At 38.2% G+C, this 18,552-nt stretch overlaps 1 protein-coding gene across 1 annotated transcript in view; it reads left to right on the top strand.

Moving 5' to 3' along the window:
• Positions 1-1,006: 1,006 nt before the first annotated feature.
• The window catches only part of LOC128867115 (Krueppel-like factor luna), a 102,291-nt gene continuing 84,745 nt past the window's right edge, over positions 1,007-18,552 (top strand). Inside the window, exon 1 of the mRNA XM_054108216.1 lies at positions 1,007-1,132. Coding sequence (XP_053964191.1) covers positions 1,007-1,132 — 126 coding nt within the window. The remainder of the gene's footprint in view (positions 1,133-18,552) is intronic.

Raw genomic sequence — 18,552 nt, 5'->3', positions numbered from 1 at the left:
CGCTTCCTGTGAGAATGTTTCATTCCCACCAATCGTAATCCTCATAATCCTTTTTTGCTTCCGCGCGCTTATAAGGTCGGCCTCCGTTTTCGGGGCTGCCACCTCCAAGTCCACATTACAGAGTAATCACTGTACTCTCGCTGCTGCATCGTAGCATTTTGCTTCCTGCTGAGCTAGCCACTTGTCTACAGCTACCAGCGCAATATCATCAGCATATCCTAAGATATCTGCCTTATCGGGATGTTTTGTTTTAGAACCCCGCTGTTCATGACATTCCAAACTGGGACCCCACTAGTGGCTTCAAACTTTCTTGACCCATTATCAGTATCATACTGAAGGACACGATTGCTGAAATAGCAACGGTCCAACATTTTTTTTTTTTTTTTTTTTTGTTGGGTCGAAGGTCAAAATCAAAATGTCAGAAACATCATCAAAGGCGCCGTCGCACCAGTGGTATGTGGGGCATGCTCCCACCAACACCATAACATTCCTCTTTCTCGGCTGATTTCCACCCTGGGACCGCTGTAAACATTTCATCAAGGTGGAGCCGCGTTTATGTCTATTGACACAACCTGCGTCCAGGTCCTTCTCTTGTGGACGTATGGAGATCTTACGTCAGCGATGATATCCACTCCCCCGACTGTTTTCATACGTGGTTATGGAGGGAATGGAACATTGGAAAATTTGCGATAGCGCAGTATTTACGAACTATCGTCTTATCTTCTGTCTGATATTATTGTGAGTGATTGGCTCAAGTGTCTGTGTTTCTCGTCATTCTGTCCGGAAACAGTTCATCCCCATTTCGTAATTGCAACTGTAGCTGCTGGTGCTGGGTCTTGCGCTGACATCCGATGAATTGGAGTCGTAGCATAATTTTTCCAGCAAACGCTCGAACCGCCACCCATTTTGCACTGGATGAGCACATGTCCTGTACGATGTCATTAGGACTATCTGAGTGTTCCAAAACCCTTTCAAGTATTGCACGTTCTCGTGCGAAGCGATCACAATGAAAAACCACGTGTTCCGCGCTATCGATTGCATTAGGAAAGCTTGGGCAGGATGGGATTTCTTCCAGCTGAAAGCGGTGGAGATATTCCATAAAGCAGCCATGACCGGTGAGTATCTGCATAAGGTAATAATCAGTTGCACCATGCTTTCTTTTTACCCACTGCTCGAGATGTGATATTAACTTGTACGTCCAGCGCTCTTTAAGTGACTCTTCCCATCTTCTTTGACACTCATACATAGATCGCTCTCGTTTGATGGCTTTTTCTGTTGCCGTTGGTTTAGCTCCTTGCTCACTATAGAGGAGGCGAAGCTCTCTTGCGTGAATATCAACTGGCAATTTTCCGGCTACAACACATATTGCATCGTCTGATATCGTTCTATATGCACATGAAACCCGTAATCAATGTAATGTTGGACCGTTTTCCTCAGTTTACCTTGCTTAAAGTATTTTATAGCAGGTTTTATATACTTTTTTTATTAAAAATGTTACCCCTCAGGTACGATTAATTTTATGTCCTTATGTATATAAACACTGGTAAATTTACGTTACATGCAACAAACTAGTTGACAAAGCATCTAAAGACAGCACGCACCACCTACAACTACTCAAAATTTCTGAACATCAGATGTTTTAAAATTCGTAGTATATGAAAACCGAAAATCAATACACGGATAAATCCTATGCCACTAATAACTGATATAGAAAAATAAATAACTCAAAAATACCCAGGGGAAAAAACTTTAGCATCTTAACTGACGTACAGTAAGATAACCCGGCAAGACTCAACAAAGACTGCAAAACTAACGAACCGCGTCTTGCTGTCCAGAAATGGGAGGGCCTACATTTAAAAGCTGACTCAGAACGGCAGATATTTTTTATAAGAATCTTTTTTATGACAGAAATGAAGTCGAAAGTTTGCATTGCCCCCGACGGGTGACCGCTATTGGAAAAAACTTGTTCTATCATTTTGGTGTGTAATGCACGGATATTCGAACCTACGTGAACCCAATTAATAGTTACGGAGTTAGCCATTCGACTACGGCGGCCGGATGACGTTACTGTACAAAAAATTAAGATTACTTTGCAAGGTTAAAACTTTTAAATATACCTGTATTAACAGAACGCGCGCTAATATGGTATTTGAACTCTGTACAAACATTGCTTCCATGGCCAAAGCTTGCGTGGCCGTGCTTACATTTATATGAAGGGTGGTTAAGTTTTAAGGGCCGGTGTTGATTTTAAATAAAATAAAATGTTTTTAAGAAAATATTATCATTCGTCCTTATTATGATAATATTGGTATAGCTCAATTATTTATAAAGCAAAATATCGCCATGGCCTCGACGGCACACCTCCATCCGATGGTCCAAATTTTCGATGATGCTGAGGAATAATTGAGGTTCTATGCCGTTAATGTGCCGAATTATCTCATCCTTTAACTCTTGCATTATTGCTTGCTTATCAACGTACACCTTTTCTTTCAAATAACCCCAAAGAAAGAAGTCTAACGGTGTCAAATCACATGGGCTTGGCGGCCAATTGACATCGCCGCGACGTGAGATTATTCGGCCATCAAATTTTTCGCGCAAAAGAGACATTGTTTCGTTAGCTGTGTGCCAAGTGGCACCGTCCTGTTAAAACCACATATCGTCCACATCCATATCTTCCAATTCGGGCCATAAAAGGTTCGTTATTATCTCACGATAGCGAACACTATTCACAGTAACTGCCTGACCTGCCTCATTTTGGAAAAAATACGGCCCAATGATGCCGCCGGCCCATAAATCGCACCAAACAGGTACCCTTTGTGGGTGCATTGGTTTTCCGGCAATCACTCTTGGATTATCATTCGCGCCAAATGCGTCAATTCTGCTTATTGACGAATCCACTGAGGTGAAAATGTGTCTCATCACTGAAAATGAAGTGCGCGATATGCATTTTGATTTGAACGCCCGTTTTCATAATAAGCCTGAATAACTTAAACGCGTTGCTCGATTGTATATCTTTCCATGGTTCAAATTGAGTTAGTTCGAAATTGAAAAACGTCAAATGAAATGCAGAAAAAAGCTTGACGCTTAGGTGTGGTTCACATTCAATGTCGGACCTTGAAATTGAACCACCCTTTATTATATATGCAACTGCATTAGGCTGGGAACAAGAAAAACAATGTTATGCGTACATATGTTATGCTAAGCAATTACCTGCATATGCTTTGTATGTTTGCGTGTCGTTAAATAAAAGAGAACATAATAAGGAATGTGTAATAAAAATATATATTGTAACATAACATAACATATTAAGCAGACCAGTTGCCGCTTTGGAAGAAATTAGAAATGTTAGCTCTAATTAAGCAGACTAATTTGTAGATTGTGGTACAGGACTAGCTGCTTCTCCGAACAAACTTCATCATTAAACATTTTATAATGAACTGCTATGCTATGATTACAAAATGTTTTGATTTTCTAAAATGGAAATACATATATAGAAATAAAAAAGCTATAATGAAATAATAATACCAAAGCCCAAAATGTATGTCGATACGCATATACATAGATTATTAGGAATTTGTATTTAATTAGGGGAATGCCTACGAATGTCAATGATTCTCAAGGCAAAATATTTTCACTAGATCAGAATACCGGATACTTTTGCTTCTTGTGCTGTCTTACTGTCCTATCTTTCAAATACTTTTGTTGTGCGTCACTCCTTTCAGTCGCTTTTTCATTCTTAAACTTCACAAGTAGAATTTCACACGCACATGCATTTAAGCACACATTCGCTGTGAGATGTGTGTGCTGTTTAAGGTTTAATGCTTCTTCATGGTATCCGGTGTCTGCCAATTGCTTACACCCAAGTAACACTCCTGCTCCTCCAATATCTTCTTGGCGCTATTTTAACGCATTTGTCGATGCGTCGTTCATTTATTTATTTTTTTCTATTAAGGAAACGTTAAAATATTACAATTTTTCCTTTCAACATTTTACTTTGTTCCATTGGTCGTGTAAGTACTGAATGTTGAAAATGTTGATTTCAAAGTTGCATGGATAGGTACTTAAAAAAAGGTGTATGAGAGCCCAGGAAAAATGACTTGAATAAAAGGAAATGCTCACATAAATATAAAGCAAAAAAGTAAGGGATTGAATTTTCTAATCTAACCGGTACCGCAGGTAGAAGCAGATTCTTTGTAGTTTAAGAAATTATATTTAGAGCCCAAACGCTTAGAATGTTTCCGATTATTTTATGTTATCTAAATGTATCCTTCTTTTATAAAGTAGGTACTTTTCTTCACATTATTTATCTTTACGTAATACTTATAGTACTTATAGGTTTTTTAGATATGGTTCTAAGTACTGTGGGCAAAAAGTACGGTGAATTTGGTTGTATTTATTTATTCTTGTAAATCAATTTCATCCCCTTCAAAATAATCCCCTCTCGATGAAATACACTTATGCCAACGATTTTTCTAATCCCCGAAACTTGCCAAATAGTCCATTTCCGGTATAGCCATCAGCACCTTCTTCGATTCAGCTTTTATCTCCTCAATCGACTCGAAACGCGTTCCCCGGAGTGGTCTCTTGAGTTTTGGGAATAGCCAGAAGTCACACGGAGCCAAATCAGGCGAATACGGTGGTTGCGGAACGATATGCGTGGAAATTTTGGCGAAATGGTCACGAAGAACGAGTGCAGTGTGAGACGGTGCATTATCGTGATGCAAAAACCAAGAGTTGTTGGCCCATAATTCTGGTATTTTTAGACGAATTGCTTCACGTAAACGACGCATAACGCTCAAATAATATTCCTTATTAACTGTTTTGGCCAGGTGGAAGGAATTCATAGTGCACCACACCACGAAAATCGAAAAAAACTGTCATTATGACCTTTATTTTTGAACGACTTTGACGTGCGCTTTTCGGTGTGGCCTCACCTTTAGCACGTTATTCGCTTGATTGGTCGGTTGTTTAAGGGTCGTAAGCATAAATCCAAGTCTCATCTCCCGTAATGATGCATTTGAGCTTGTCCTGATAGTCTGAAAGCATTGTTTCACACACATCAACTCGACGACTTTTTTCCAAGAAATTGAGAGTTTTCGGTACCAAACGAGATTTGCGTTTTCGTAGGCCCAAATTTCAAAATGGTTTTCACAGATCCTTCTGATATTCCGATCATATCAGTAATGTCTTTAACAGTCAACCGACGATTTTTGAGCACTAACTCCTTTACTTTATTGACGTGTTGCGCTCCAAGTCATCAACACGTTCTCGACCCTCTTTGAAGTCTTTGTACCACTTAAACATTTTTCTGCGACATGGTCGAATCACCAAATGCCTTCTGCAACATGCTAAACGTTTCCGCAGCCGAATTTCATTCCGCAAACAAAATTTGATGGCACTTCTCTGCTCAATCAAATCAGACATTGTAAAAATCGAAAAATGCACTCTTGGTCGTTTGGTAAACACAAGCGTAAATATATTACTGATAATGACATTCATATGAAAGTTGGCCCAGATGTTATTAACAGTGCTGCCAGCTCATGAAAAAAATAACTAGAGCGAAATTTTAATCCCGCGAAGTTTGACAAATAAATTCACCTTACTTTTTGCCCACAGAGTATATTAATAAGATAAATCTGTTACAATACCATATTTGAGTCCGTTGTCGCACGGATCATTGTAGGTTTAAAAGAGATTAAATCTCAATATTCTGACAGTTAAAGCAAAGTTTCCCAAATACATTTCTTTGTTTTGTTCCATGAAATTATTCTATTTTGGCTTTCTATTTCAGTAATTGTGAAAAATCTTTGGAAAATATACAGTATCGTAAAATACCTACCAAATTTAATGGCATGTAGCCAATGTGTATCGAAAAGAAAATTAAGAAGACCTCCTAGTATTTCACCCTGCCTCCATGCTTATCTGCATTAATATCAATATCACGCAGCATGGTTGATTCTCTGAGAAGTCTAACAAACAGCCATTAAAGTACTCACTTCACTGAATAGACTTACATCTGTATGTTGATTATTAAACCGCAATTTGATACAACAGAAGCTACTAGATATTTGCAATACTTTTGCAGAGCAGTACTTGGCATACCTGCATCCGGTTTCTATACTTGCCTATCAGGTGCACTTATCACACGCCAGCTTAGAATAGTTTGCACTATCTACATTTCACTTACAGTTTACCCCATTTTCATCCATCCACAATGACACTTAGTTGCACTCCCCTATGTTGCTCTGCCACTCTACCACTCTGATCTTCTGTATAATTTATATGTCCATATATTTTCTATCTTTCTGTGCAACCTTCTAGGCATTGCACAAAACTGTAGTTTTTCGTATTCATTTTGATCGCTCGTCTGTTGCATGACATTTACTTCTGGCTTTTAGGCGCTCGTATAGATATGCTGCATGCCATCCTTTTCAGGAACGACACAATTAATTTTGGAATGTGCGCACATTTTATCAGAAAATTTTCCCCAGCAACTGAAATTACAAAGTTATCTTTTGCTTTCACTTGAAATCAGTTGTACTACATAGACTATCTGGCTGTACGCGGAAGTAGGCCACAATGGGGATGATACACATATATATATATGAGCCAAAAGAATTGTGGAAAATTGCTTATAAGAATTCAAAATAATTACATTGCTTGGAAAGTAGTAAAGAAGCGAAAAGAGCAACAACACTTAGTTTAGTGAGTACTCAAATTGATTGAATAGCAAATATAATCTAATATTCTGAAATTGGCTTTAGTGCAATAGCTGTAAAAGTGATAATGCAATGCAAATGCAAAAGTAGTATCTTGTGGAGGTAAAGTACAAAGGGGATTGGCTCTTTATATAATAGTTTAGAAAATTGCGGAGGTAGATGGTTCGGAAATGATGCTAGGCCGGCGATTTAAATTATCTGAAAATTTTGAAGCCTGTCAAACGATTTACATGAAGTTGGCTGCGGTTGAAAGCTGACGCTTGTACCTTTTCAATATGATCAAAGTTTAATAGATAGCTCTACGTGTTCCATGATTTAAATAAAAAGTTCTGTTACTTATTGAACATACTGTGTATACATATGGGCTGAATAATAAGATAAGTGAAACATGTGCTATCTGTGATTAATATGAGAAGGGTTCAGAATCAACTGTGAGCAGACATTTCTGCAGGAAAAGAACTTCTTCTGCAAAGTATATTTGGCTCTATCAAGAAGTTAAAAGAAATAATTGAAATCCATATCGCCGCGAAAGAGTCCTAAAATTGCTTTCTTACTTCCGATTACTGAAAATTACTCTCCTTTTCACTTTATAAGGCATACTTACTCGAGCCTGATACCAATATGGTGGCAAGATAGACTTTTGCTTTGGATTTCGAGGGCATTTTTCTCACAACATTCATTTTTACATACTTACGATATGATACTGGCCGTAGTTTCAATTTGGCTAGTTAAACCCTCCGTCGGACACCTTTTTAAAACCTTCGGTTGGACATCCGGGTTGGGATAGACCGCTATGTATTTACATTAATTTTTTAGCTCTTTCGGTGGTTTTGGCATGCATTGAGCCACCTGCAGAAGCAAAAATAATGCTCTTAGAAAAAAAAAAATAATTTTTTCTATATTTTGTTTAATTCCGAAGAAGGTTCAACAAAAAAAAGTTGAACAATGAACTTTATTTCATATTTTAATTATATTTATTTATGGATTCGAACGAAGGCAAACAAAACATGTATAAGAGATTTTTGAGTGCTGTTAACTTTCTAGAATCCTGCGTACAATTCAGTAGAAACAAGTTTTTCGCCCTCATGTAGACAAGAACGACAATTTTTGGTTGATTGACTACAATATTATTAGGGATAGTTTGTTGAAAAATGATTCCAGAGCCAAACAAGTAGTAAATTGAGAAAAACTGGCTGGATTATTCATACGATTTTCGATGTTTACAAGGACCGATGTGTCTGATAAAGTTGTGGAAAAATTGTATCTCGTATCACTATTTCTGAGCCCATCAACTTCCTTGTAAATACAAAAATTAATTTAGGAAGCTACCTGAAGCTCAAGTGTAAGCTATAATAGATAAATATATGTTAAATTCACGTCCAAAAATCGGAAAAGGTCTGGCCAGACCTGGGTGCCCAACGAAGGGTTAGAAATTAAAAAACAAAAAACTATAAAAATCATAAACTGACTCATAATTCCCATACCCTCCAAGAGGAGAGGTTTGGGCTGGAATTTAGAACAATGTCTATTTTGGAATTTCTGGCAAACTATAATGTTTTTTTTAATGAAACTTGGTGGAGATGTTAGTGAGGTGTTAAGGAACACTCTTTATAACTTTAAATTAATCGGGAAATACTAATTTTTTAATTATTTACATTCAAAATGCCCTTGGGAACATCACTATAATTTGCCACATTACACTCTATATTTTTTAACATTTCACTATAAATCACCAAATATACACTCACACGCGTGTTTTTACCGATTTTTATGCTAATATTCTAATTATATCTATTAAAATTAAATGCAAATACATTTGCCTATGCAATCACATTCCAATTTTAAGCGCGAATAAGAAGAAGATTGGAATGCCAACAGTATGGTGTTGCCGGATGCCTGCAAATGAAAACAAAAAATAAGTTCTTGAGTTTAGTGTTAATGATGGGAATGGGGGTTATTGTGCCTGCTTACTACATACACGCATATGACGTTTTAATTTTGGGTTCAATGGTTTTAACACGGAAAGGAGTTTTACGCAAAAATACTGTGCATTGCGTAGCCGGAGTTGGACTGATGAGGGTTATTTTTTTGAAGCGCGGCCGAAGGCCGCCCACGCGAAAAGGAGTTCTACGCAAAAATACTGTGGATTGCGTAGCCGGAGTTGGACTGAAGCGCGGCCGAAGGCCGCCCACGCGAAAAGGAGTTCTACGCAAAAATACTGTGGATTGCGTAGCCGGAGTTGGACTGATGAGGGTTATTTTTTTGAAGCGCAGCCGAAGGCCGCCCACGCGAAAAGGAGTTCTACGCAAAAATACTGTGGATTGCGTAGCCGGAGTTGGACTGAAGCGCGGCCGAAGGCCGCCCACGCGAAAAGGAGTTCTACGCAAAAATACTGTGGATTGCGTAGCCGGAGCTGGACTGATGAGGGTTATTTTTTTGAAGCGCGGCCGAAGGCCGCCCACGCGAAAAGGAGTTCTACGCAAAAATACTGTGGATTGCGTAGCCGGAGCTGGACTGATGAGGGTTATTTTTTTGAAGCGCAGCCGAAGGCCGCCCACGCGAAAAGGGGTTCTACGCAAAAATACTGTGGATTGCGTAGCCGGAGTTGGACTGAAGCGCGGCCGAAGGCCGCCCACGCGAAAAGGAGTTCTACGCAAAAATACTGTGGATTGCGTAGCCGGAGTTGGACTGATGAGGGTTATTTTTTTGAAGCGCGGCCGAAGGCCGCCCACGCGAAAAGGAGTTCTACGCAAAAATACTGTGGATTGCGTAGCCGGAGTTGGACTGAAGCGCGGCCGAAGGCCGCCCACGCGAAAAGGAGTTCTACGCAAAAATACTGTGGATTGCGTAGCCGGAGCTGGACTGATGAGGGTTATTTTTTTGAAGCGCAGCCGAAGGCCGCCCACGCGAAAAGGAGTTCTACGCAAAAATACTGTGGATTGCGTAGCCGGAGTTGGACTGAAGCGCGGCCGAAGGCCGCCCACGCGAAAAGGAGTTCTACGCAAAAATACTGTGGATTGCGTAGCCGGAGTTGGACTGATGAGGGTTATTTTTTTGAAGCGCGGCCGAAGGCCGCCCACGCGAAAAGGAGTTCTACGCAAAAATACTGTGGATTGCGTAGCCGGAGCTGGACTGATGAGGGTTATTTTTTTGAAGCGCAGCCGAAGGCCGCCCACGCGAAAAGGAGTTCTACGCAAAAATACTGTGGATTGCGTAGCCGGAGCTGGACTGATGAGGGTTATTTTTTTGAAGCGCGGCCGAAGGCCGCCTACGCCATAAGGAGTTCCACGCAAAAATACTGTGTTAATTAATTTAATTTTAATTACTTTATTATTTTTTGTGATACGCTTAATATCATTGTTTTTAAGTTTAAATGAGTTGTATGTTTTTATTTTCAAAATTATTTCTCAACTTTAAATTACAGCAAAAAATACTGCAGTTTTACAATGAACCTTCCACTGAACATCCCTGCGTGCGAACTTCGCTTTCATTTCAGGTGTATGGCAACACCAACTTTTCGCTAAATTATAGAACTTTAACATTAAATTACTTAAAAACTATAAGCCTCCGGCAGGTTCTGTTTTCAGTTTTAAGATGGGGATACACCCCTCTATCACCCCCTTTTTACCGTTTTTCCAAAGCGATAGACATTATACTAAATTCTAGCCGAGGTTTGCCGTTCCCTACCGGGGGGCGACCGCTATTCGGAAAAAACTTTCTTCAGTTTGGTGTTTCACGGGGAGAAAATGCTTTTAAAAATATAAAAGTTACATTGGCCCTTCTCATGGTGCATGCACTTGTACATAAACCGATTAGTAGTCCGCTAATCTAAATAAATATTTACCAAAAATATTCGAATAGTGAAGTATTCGAATAGTGATGTATTCGAATAGTAAGGTATTCGAATAGTAAGGTATTCGAATAGCATTATTCGAATAAACGAATAAAAAATTCGAATAAATATTATTCGAATTACGAATACCTCTCGAATAAAAGATTTTATTATTCGAATAATTTTTATTCGAATAGTCCCAACCCTAGTAAAAAGTAAGGTGAATTTGGTTGTAGAATGAAAAATCTTTATTTATTCTTGTAAATCAATTTCATCCCCTTCAAAATAATCCCCTCTCGATGAAATACTCGTACACTTATGCCAACGATTTTTCCAATCCCCGAAACATGCTAAATAGTCCATTTCCGGTATAGCCATCAGCACCTTCTTCGATTCAGCTTTTATCTCCTCAATCGACTCGAAACGCGTCCCCGGAGTGGTCCCTTGAGTTTTGGGAATAGCCAGAAGTCACACGGAGCCAAATCAGGCGAATACGGTGGTTGTGGAACGATATGCGTGGAATTTTTGGCGAAATGGTCACGAAGAACGAGTGCAGTGTGAGACGGTGCATTATCGTGATGCAAAAACCAAGAGTTGTTGGCCCATAATTCTGGTCTTTCTAGACGAATTGCTTCACGTAAACGACGCATAACGCTCAAATAATATTCCTTATTAACAGTTTGGCCAGGTGGATGGAATTCATAGTGCACCACACCACGAAAATCGAAAAAAAACTGTCATCATGACCTTTATTTTTGAACGACTTTGACGTGCTCTTTTCGGTCTGGCCTCGCCTTTAGCACGATATTCCCTTGATTGGTCGGTTGTTTCAGGGTCGTAAGCATAAATCCAAGTCTCATCTCCCGTAATGATGCATTTGAGCTTGTCCTGATAGTCTGAAAGCATTGTTTCACACACATCAAAGCGACGACTTTTTTCCAAGAAATTGAGAGTTTTCGGTACCAAACGAGATTTGACTTTTCGTAGGCCCAAATGGTCTTTCAAAATGGTTTTCACAGATCCTTCTGATATTCCGATCATATCAGTAAGGTCTTTAACAGTCAACCGACGATTTTTGAGCACTAACTCTTTCACTTTATGTGTTGGTCATCTGTTGACGTCGATGGTCGTCCGGAGCGCTCCAAGTCATCAACACGTTCTCGACCCTCTTTGAAGTCTTTGTACCACTTATAAACATTTTTCTGCGACATGGTCGAATCACCAAATGCCTTCTGCAACATGCTAAACGTTTCCGCAGCCGAAATTGCATTCCGCAAACAAAATTTGATGGCACTTCTCTGCTCAATCAAATCAGACATTGTAAAAATCGAAAAATGCACTCTTGGTCGTTTGGGAAACACAAGCGTAAATATATTACTGATAATCACATTCACATGAAAGTTGGCCCAGATGTTATTAACAGTGCTGCCAACTCATGAAAAAAATAACTAGAGCGAAATTTTAATCCCGCGAAGTTTGACAAATAAAATCACCTTACTTTTTGCCCACAGTAATGGAATAATGGAATAAATGGAATGATGGAATAATGGAAAATGGAATAATGGAAAAATGGAAAATGGAATAAATATTATGAAAATAGGCCAAGTGGTAATCCTCTTAGTTTCACCTAATGCACCTCAAGCCCAGGAAAATTCAGTGAATTAGCTTTGTCCATTTCTGTTTGGCTAACACAAGCAGGTTTGTCCTAAAAATTTGGCTCTAGTCCTACTTAATGCTGAGGCTTGCCAAAAAGTCTCACTCTAGTGCTATACAAGTAATGCTAAGCAGCTGGAGCTGAGATGCATGCCCCACTATTTCTTCACCACTTGATAAGTTACAGCGATTCCGAATTATGAACCTGAAGCTAGTTTTTGCAAAATTCAAACGGCGAACGATCTTTAGAAAGCTTGCCGATGTAGAAGACGAAAACTAAAATGCCTATAAAACTAAAAAAAAAAATACCAGTCTAACGGTTAGACGCGATAGAAGTGAAACCTTTCGTAAAACAAACAGGCGTGCACACATACGTACTAGCATACATACAAACATACATACGTATGACGCGTGAACTAAACACCAAAGCAAGTAATAGGCAGTGTAGTATACATACTACAATACTCACTATACTAGCGTGGCTCAGCAATATGCAGCCACACACATATACGTACATATATCAACATATAACGCTTCGTAGCCAAGAGTGGGGAGGCTACGAAGTACCGCTCAAAGAGGAGACGGAGAATAGGGAACGCTGTATAACTGTGTTCTATCTCATTCTCTCGCAGGCTATATAGGTACTATAAGATCTATATGTATGTATCTTTTTAGTGTCGCTTTTTCGTTTCATCGAGCCTCAAATCACTCCCAACGATTCTAAAGAAGTTTTCACTTCAAAAAATTCTGTTTAATTTATTTATTATTTATCGCATTGTCCAAAAGATGTATACATCCAGATATTTCCAAAAAATATGACTTATAAAACTTTTCAGTAATCACCACCAAAATTTGACTGTTATTATATTTACATATATACTCGTATATAACTTTGCGCCTAGAATATTTATTTAACTTAATAGAAGATATAAAGCTCCTCTGGGCTAACAGTGAATGCGATTTCGTTGACATAAAGGTTGGCTACGACCAAAGGCGACAGAAAAAAAACACGAACAATTTCATAAGTGAAAATAAAAAGAAATTAAAGGAAAATCGGTAGAAATGTGGGCAACATAATTTATTAGAATTATATAATATACTTACATACGACTTATATACTAAAATATAAGCAATTTATAGTAGTTAGATATTCAATGCAGGTCTGTTCATTGTAACTTTTGCTGGACTATTTGTGTTCGCTCACATTTCTTTTTTTTTCTACTTTACCTCAACGATGATAAAGTGTGTTGGGCAACGGCGCGTAACGACTTCAGCTACTTTAATTCTCAAAGCAATCGCACACATGCACATGACGATTTGTTGTTGCGCACGCTTACACAATACTAACATGCTCATGCACACACACACATTTAAAAGCGCTTGCTTCGTAAAAATCCTCGCAAGTAAGTGGCTCTCACCTCCGCTGTTGCTGCTGCTACTTCTTACACCAAGCACACACATACATATATTATATACATGTATGTATATAGGTACAAGCATGCTCCCATAGACTTTCTTTTCACATGCATTACAAAGTGTCAAACGAAATGGCAAAGGAGTGTGTAAAAGTACTCAATGCCTTATAATATAAAATAAATATAAAAATATAACGAAAAATCGACGTAAGCCAAAAAACCTGCGTAAGTGGGTAAAAGTAAAATTGACTAAACAGTAAAGTGAAAGCGAAAAGAGAAATACGTAAAGCATTCTTGAAAAGCATCCTTAGCAACGTCACTGGGTAAAAAGCATGCGGAGGGTGCGAAGCTGTGCGGTGTAGTTGCCAATGCTGATCAGAAGTAAATGCAGAAAAAGTGGAATGTAATGTACGCATTAATTCCTCATTTAAATTCAGCAACGCGTACAACGCCTTAGTTTTATTTGACTGTGCGCAAGTGTATTTGTTAGTATTGGTGTGTATATGTTAGTATTGGTGTATATGTATATGTGTACGTACAAGATGAGATATAAATATAGTATGAAAAACAGTAGATGTATCCAATTTGCAACCCTCTAAAAATGTACTTCCCTTCGCCATGTAAAATACTCATGCGTAACGCAAAGCAGACGAAGCTCAATATATATTTGTGAACTTGCTTGCTACCACATTCATAGCAAGCGTGTGTGTATACGAGTATACGTTCATAGTACCAAGTTACTTTGCATACTTTGTAGCGCACTTTCGCCAAACCCAGTTTACTAGTCGAATTTTCCACGACTTTCTTTGGTTGTATTTTTCTCTCTTGTTCCTGTTAAAGTAGCATACTTTCTGCCACATTTTACTTCAAGTATTTTTCGATTACTTGAAAGCAAATTGTGGTTTATGCATATTTGGATTGGGGGGAAAATGTGATAAGACGTACTCGCGTAGCTAATGGCGCTGTGGAAGTATGTACCGATTTATTTTCTCTTAATTTTTTTTTGTTATACGGTTGTTATTTGAGTCACTTTGGTTACTATTTGTCATAGTGGGTGGCTGATTTAGTTGGTTACAAGTAAACAAATAATGTAATTAAATGCCGGATGTGTAGTATCCAGTGCAGTGCTGGAACTTGCCATCGTGCAATTTCAATGCCTATACATAGATGCTTTCCATTTCAATTCAACCGGGCTATTCGGGTCATGTTCTTCGATTTCGATGTAACTCAAATATGTTGCTCTCTGGTCAAAATAATGAGACACGTATTTTTTTGTTCGCCCGAAAAAATTTTTTTTCAAGAGTTATCGGCAATTTTGTTTTTCGGCTCAAAATCGATTTTTTTAATTATTTTAGAATTTTTTTTTTTAAATGCCCATAACTTAGTCAAAAATGAACCGATTTTAATAATTCTGGGTTCAAAATGATCGTCATTACTTACACGAGCGACTTAATGTAGAAACAATTGCAAAAAGGTAGTTGAAAATTTTTTATTTAGCAAAAAAGAAAAAAAATTGAAATTTTTTCGAAATTCGATATTTCAAAAAGTGTATTTTTTTTTATAACTTTTTCCAAATCAAGAGGACACCTCAAACTTCAATTGAGCTGAATGCCTAGTTGCTAAAATGAGTTGTTTTTGAGTAATGAATTTTTGAGTAAAAAACCTGTTTCGTACTTTTTGTTTTTTGGAAAATAAAAAATTTTCCACTACTTTTTTGCAATTGTTTCTACATGAAGTCGCTCGTGTAAGTAATGACGATCATTTTGAACCCAGAATCATTAAAATCGGTTCATTTTCGAATCATTAAAATCGGTTCATTTTCGACCCACCGCCTCGCTACTGTATTCAATACTGCAATAGGTCTGTAAAGTAATAATGTAATTTGATCCGTATGCTTTCCTTTTTATCAAGATCTTAGTGTCTTTTGTCCTAATTAAAATGGAATATCGTTCATCTGTTTTCTTATTTTCTAGACTTTTGAATAGCCAAACGTCCAAGTAGCAATAATGCCTCTAGATAGCATATGACCTTCTCTTTCTCGTGGCCCCAAAAAAAAAAGTCTCAAGGTGTTAAATCACAAGGTCTCGGTGGTAAATTGTGATCACCTCTTCGAGAGTGCGACTTCCCGTAAAAGATCAATGGTTTCGTTGCTTTGTGGCACGTTGTTGAAAATAAACGTTGTCCGGATCAATACCATCCAATTTCGGCCATAAAAATCGTTAATCATCTCTCGATAGCGATAGATAACACCTGTTATTGGAAAACCCTTTATATATATTTTGCATGACGCCAGCAATGTTCACTAAGAAGTCGAGCATTGGGTTCACTTAAGAGAAAGACTGGTAGAGTATGCTCCTTCACCGTAATCTAGTAGCAACACTTCGCCGTAGATTAATTTTGAGTTCCAGGTAGAGAACGTAATTGCATCGATGCTTAGGGCCAAACCAAACCGAACTTCGGTTTTGAACAAAAAGAATTTACCGACATTTTTAGCCTAAGTTCGACCCTTTTTGGGTCGAAGCCGCACCGAACTGAAATTTTTGTGGTCGAGTATGGTTGAAGCCGAAGTAGAAGAAGAAGATCGGTCGTTCTCTACTTCTTGGGCTTTGGAGCATGTACATGAATACTATCTTTCGATCGTCGCTTAATAGACCGTGATAATGGCAGCAGGAATTCGGCGCTGACATTAGAGAATAACTAAGTCTTAAGAATACGCGAGTCTTATCCGGTATCAGTTGTTCGTTTTACATACGGCACATGCACCAATTGTAGTCGCCAATCGCTACTAGTCATTTTTACATATGGTTTCTTTTCTTATATTTTATAAAGCTTTATAAAAAATGTTTAAAATGTTTTTTAACACGTATTCCTTTTTATTTTTGTTTTATATATTGGGTACTCGAAAAAGTCTTTTCTTATTTCTAATCAAACTTTAATTCATTTTTTTTATATTTATAATGAACTTTATTAAACCAAATATGTACCATTTTGGTAGACCACCTTTTGCCATTTTTCTTCTAGAGACATTACGAGTATTCCATCAGTGTACAACTTTTGTGGCTTCTCGGCGAAAAACTGCGACAAGTAATTTTCACGGGCTTCTCTTGAAGCCAACATTACTCCATTAAGGGAGTTCTGCATTGACCGAAACAAATGGTAGTCCGATGGTGCAAGGTCAGGGCTATATGGTGGATGCATCAAAACTTCCCAGCCAAGGCTCTCCCAGTTTTTGCTGAGTCATCAAAGATGTGTGTGGCCTAGCGTTGTCCTGATGGAAGACGACGCCCTTTCTGCTGATCAGTTCTGGACGTTTTTTTTCGATTGCTTGCTTCAATCTCATCAGTTGTTGACAGTAAAGTGTAGAATCAATTGTTCGAGCAGGCTGGAGCAGCTCATAGTGGATGATTCCTTTCCAATCCCACCAAACACACAGCATAACCTTTCGAGGCGTCAATCCTGGCTTTGTGACCATTTGTTGAGCTTCGAAACCCTTGCACCATGATCTTTTTCGCACGTTATTGTCGTATTTGATCCACTTTTCGTCTCCTGTTACCATTCGCTTCAGAAATGGTTCGATTTCATTTCGTTTTAGCAAAGAATCGCAGATGTTAATTCCGTCCATTAAAGTTTTCACAGCCAATTCATGTGGTACCCAAACATCGAGCTTCTTTTTGTAACCAGCCCTTTTTAAATGGTTCAAAACCGTTTGATGATGAATGTTTAGTGCCTTGGCGATGTCATGGCAACTTATGTGACGGTCCTGGTCAATCTTTTCCATAATTTCATCGACTTTTTCAACGATAGGTCGACCGGAGCGAGGTGCATCTTTCACATCGAAATTTCCATAACGGATGCGAGCGAACCATTGTTGTGCTACACGACCTTATACAGCATCGTCTCCGTAAACTTCACAAATTTCATTGGTGGCTTGCGTGGTATTCTTCCCTTTTTTATACAAAAATTTCAAAATATAGCGAATTTCTTCATTATTTTCACTCATTTTTGAACAGCTATAACTTTTTTTCAACTTCTCCGAATTTAATTTTTTTTTTGTTAAATTTTTCGGTCAAACACCCAAAAGGAATGTGAGCATATATACTTACATATGTATATCTATGTGTTTAAAGGGTCTGAACTACACAAATTTTCAATTTAGCGCCAATAAAAAAACACCGAAACAAAACTGAATGCATTGCTACTACACTTTATTCATTAATTCACAGCGAATTTTCACAAGCATTCTCCTTAGCACTTAATTTTCTCACAGTCACTCTGACAAGAATTTTAATCGCCCTACAATAAATTCCATTACAACAAAAATGTTTACCAGCACAACCGTTAACATTTTCTGCACAACATTAACGTATTTTCGTTTCTTCTGGATTCAAGAGTATTACGGCGCATAATTGGTGGTGGCACAGACATTGTCGACGCAACCGTTACTTTAACTGCTTTTATTAAAAATACATAGAAAATTATAATTACATCAACATCAAGTGAATATGCCTTTTGGCATACACACAGGCGCCAGGACGCGGTAGTCAAAATAAAATCTCTTAAGCAAAGGAAAATAAAACAAATTATACAAAAAAAAAATATATTAGTAATAACAAGCTTGAATTGGGAAATAAAAATAAGAACATGAAGCATAAAGCACAAAATGACACAGGCGAAAAAAAAGCGAAGCAGCAGGAAATTTAAGTGCGCGAGATTGTGTGCAAGCAGCACAATAAAATGTTCCACATGCTTACTCGACCGCCAGAATCACAAAATGCAAAAAAGCAATTTTAATGTATTTTTAATGCACAAAGCAAATACAGCACTATGCTCTTCGGTTGCTTGTTTGACAGTGTTGATATACTCACTTCGCAGCTTGCTTCAATTCCTCAAAGTTGCCGAGCTTATCTGTACTGCTGACACAAGCTATCAGAAA

The sequence above is a fragment of the Anastrepha ludens genome, chromosome 6 (assembly GCF_028408465.1).
Source record: "Anastrepha ludens isolate Willacy chromosome 6, idAnaLude1.1, whole genome shotgun sequence".
Taxonomy (NCBI): domain Eukaryota; kingdom Metazoa; phylum Arthropoda; class Insecta; order Diptera; family Tephritidae; genus Anastrepha; species Anastrepha ludens.
The sequence above is the reverse complement of the archived record's forward strand: the minus strand, read 5'-3'. Positions and strand labels throughout refer to the sequence as shown.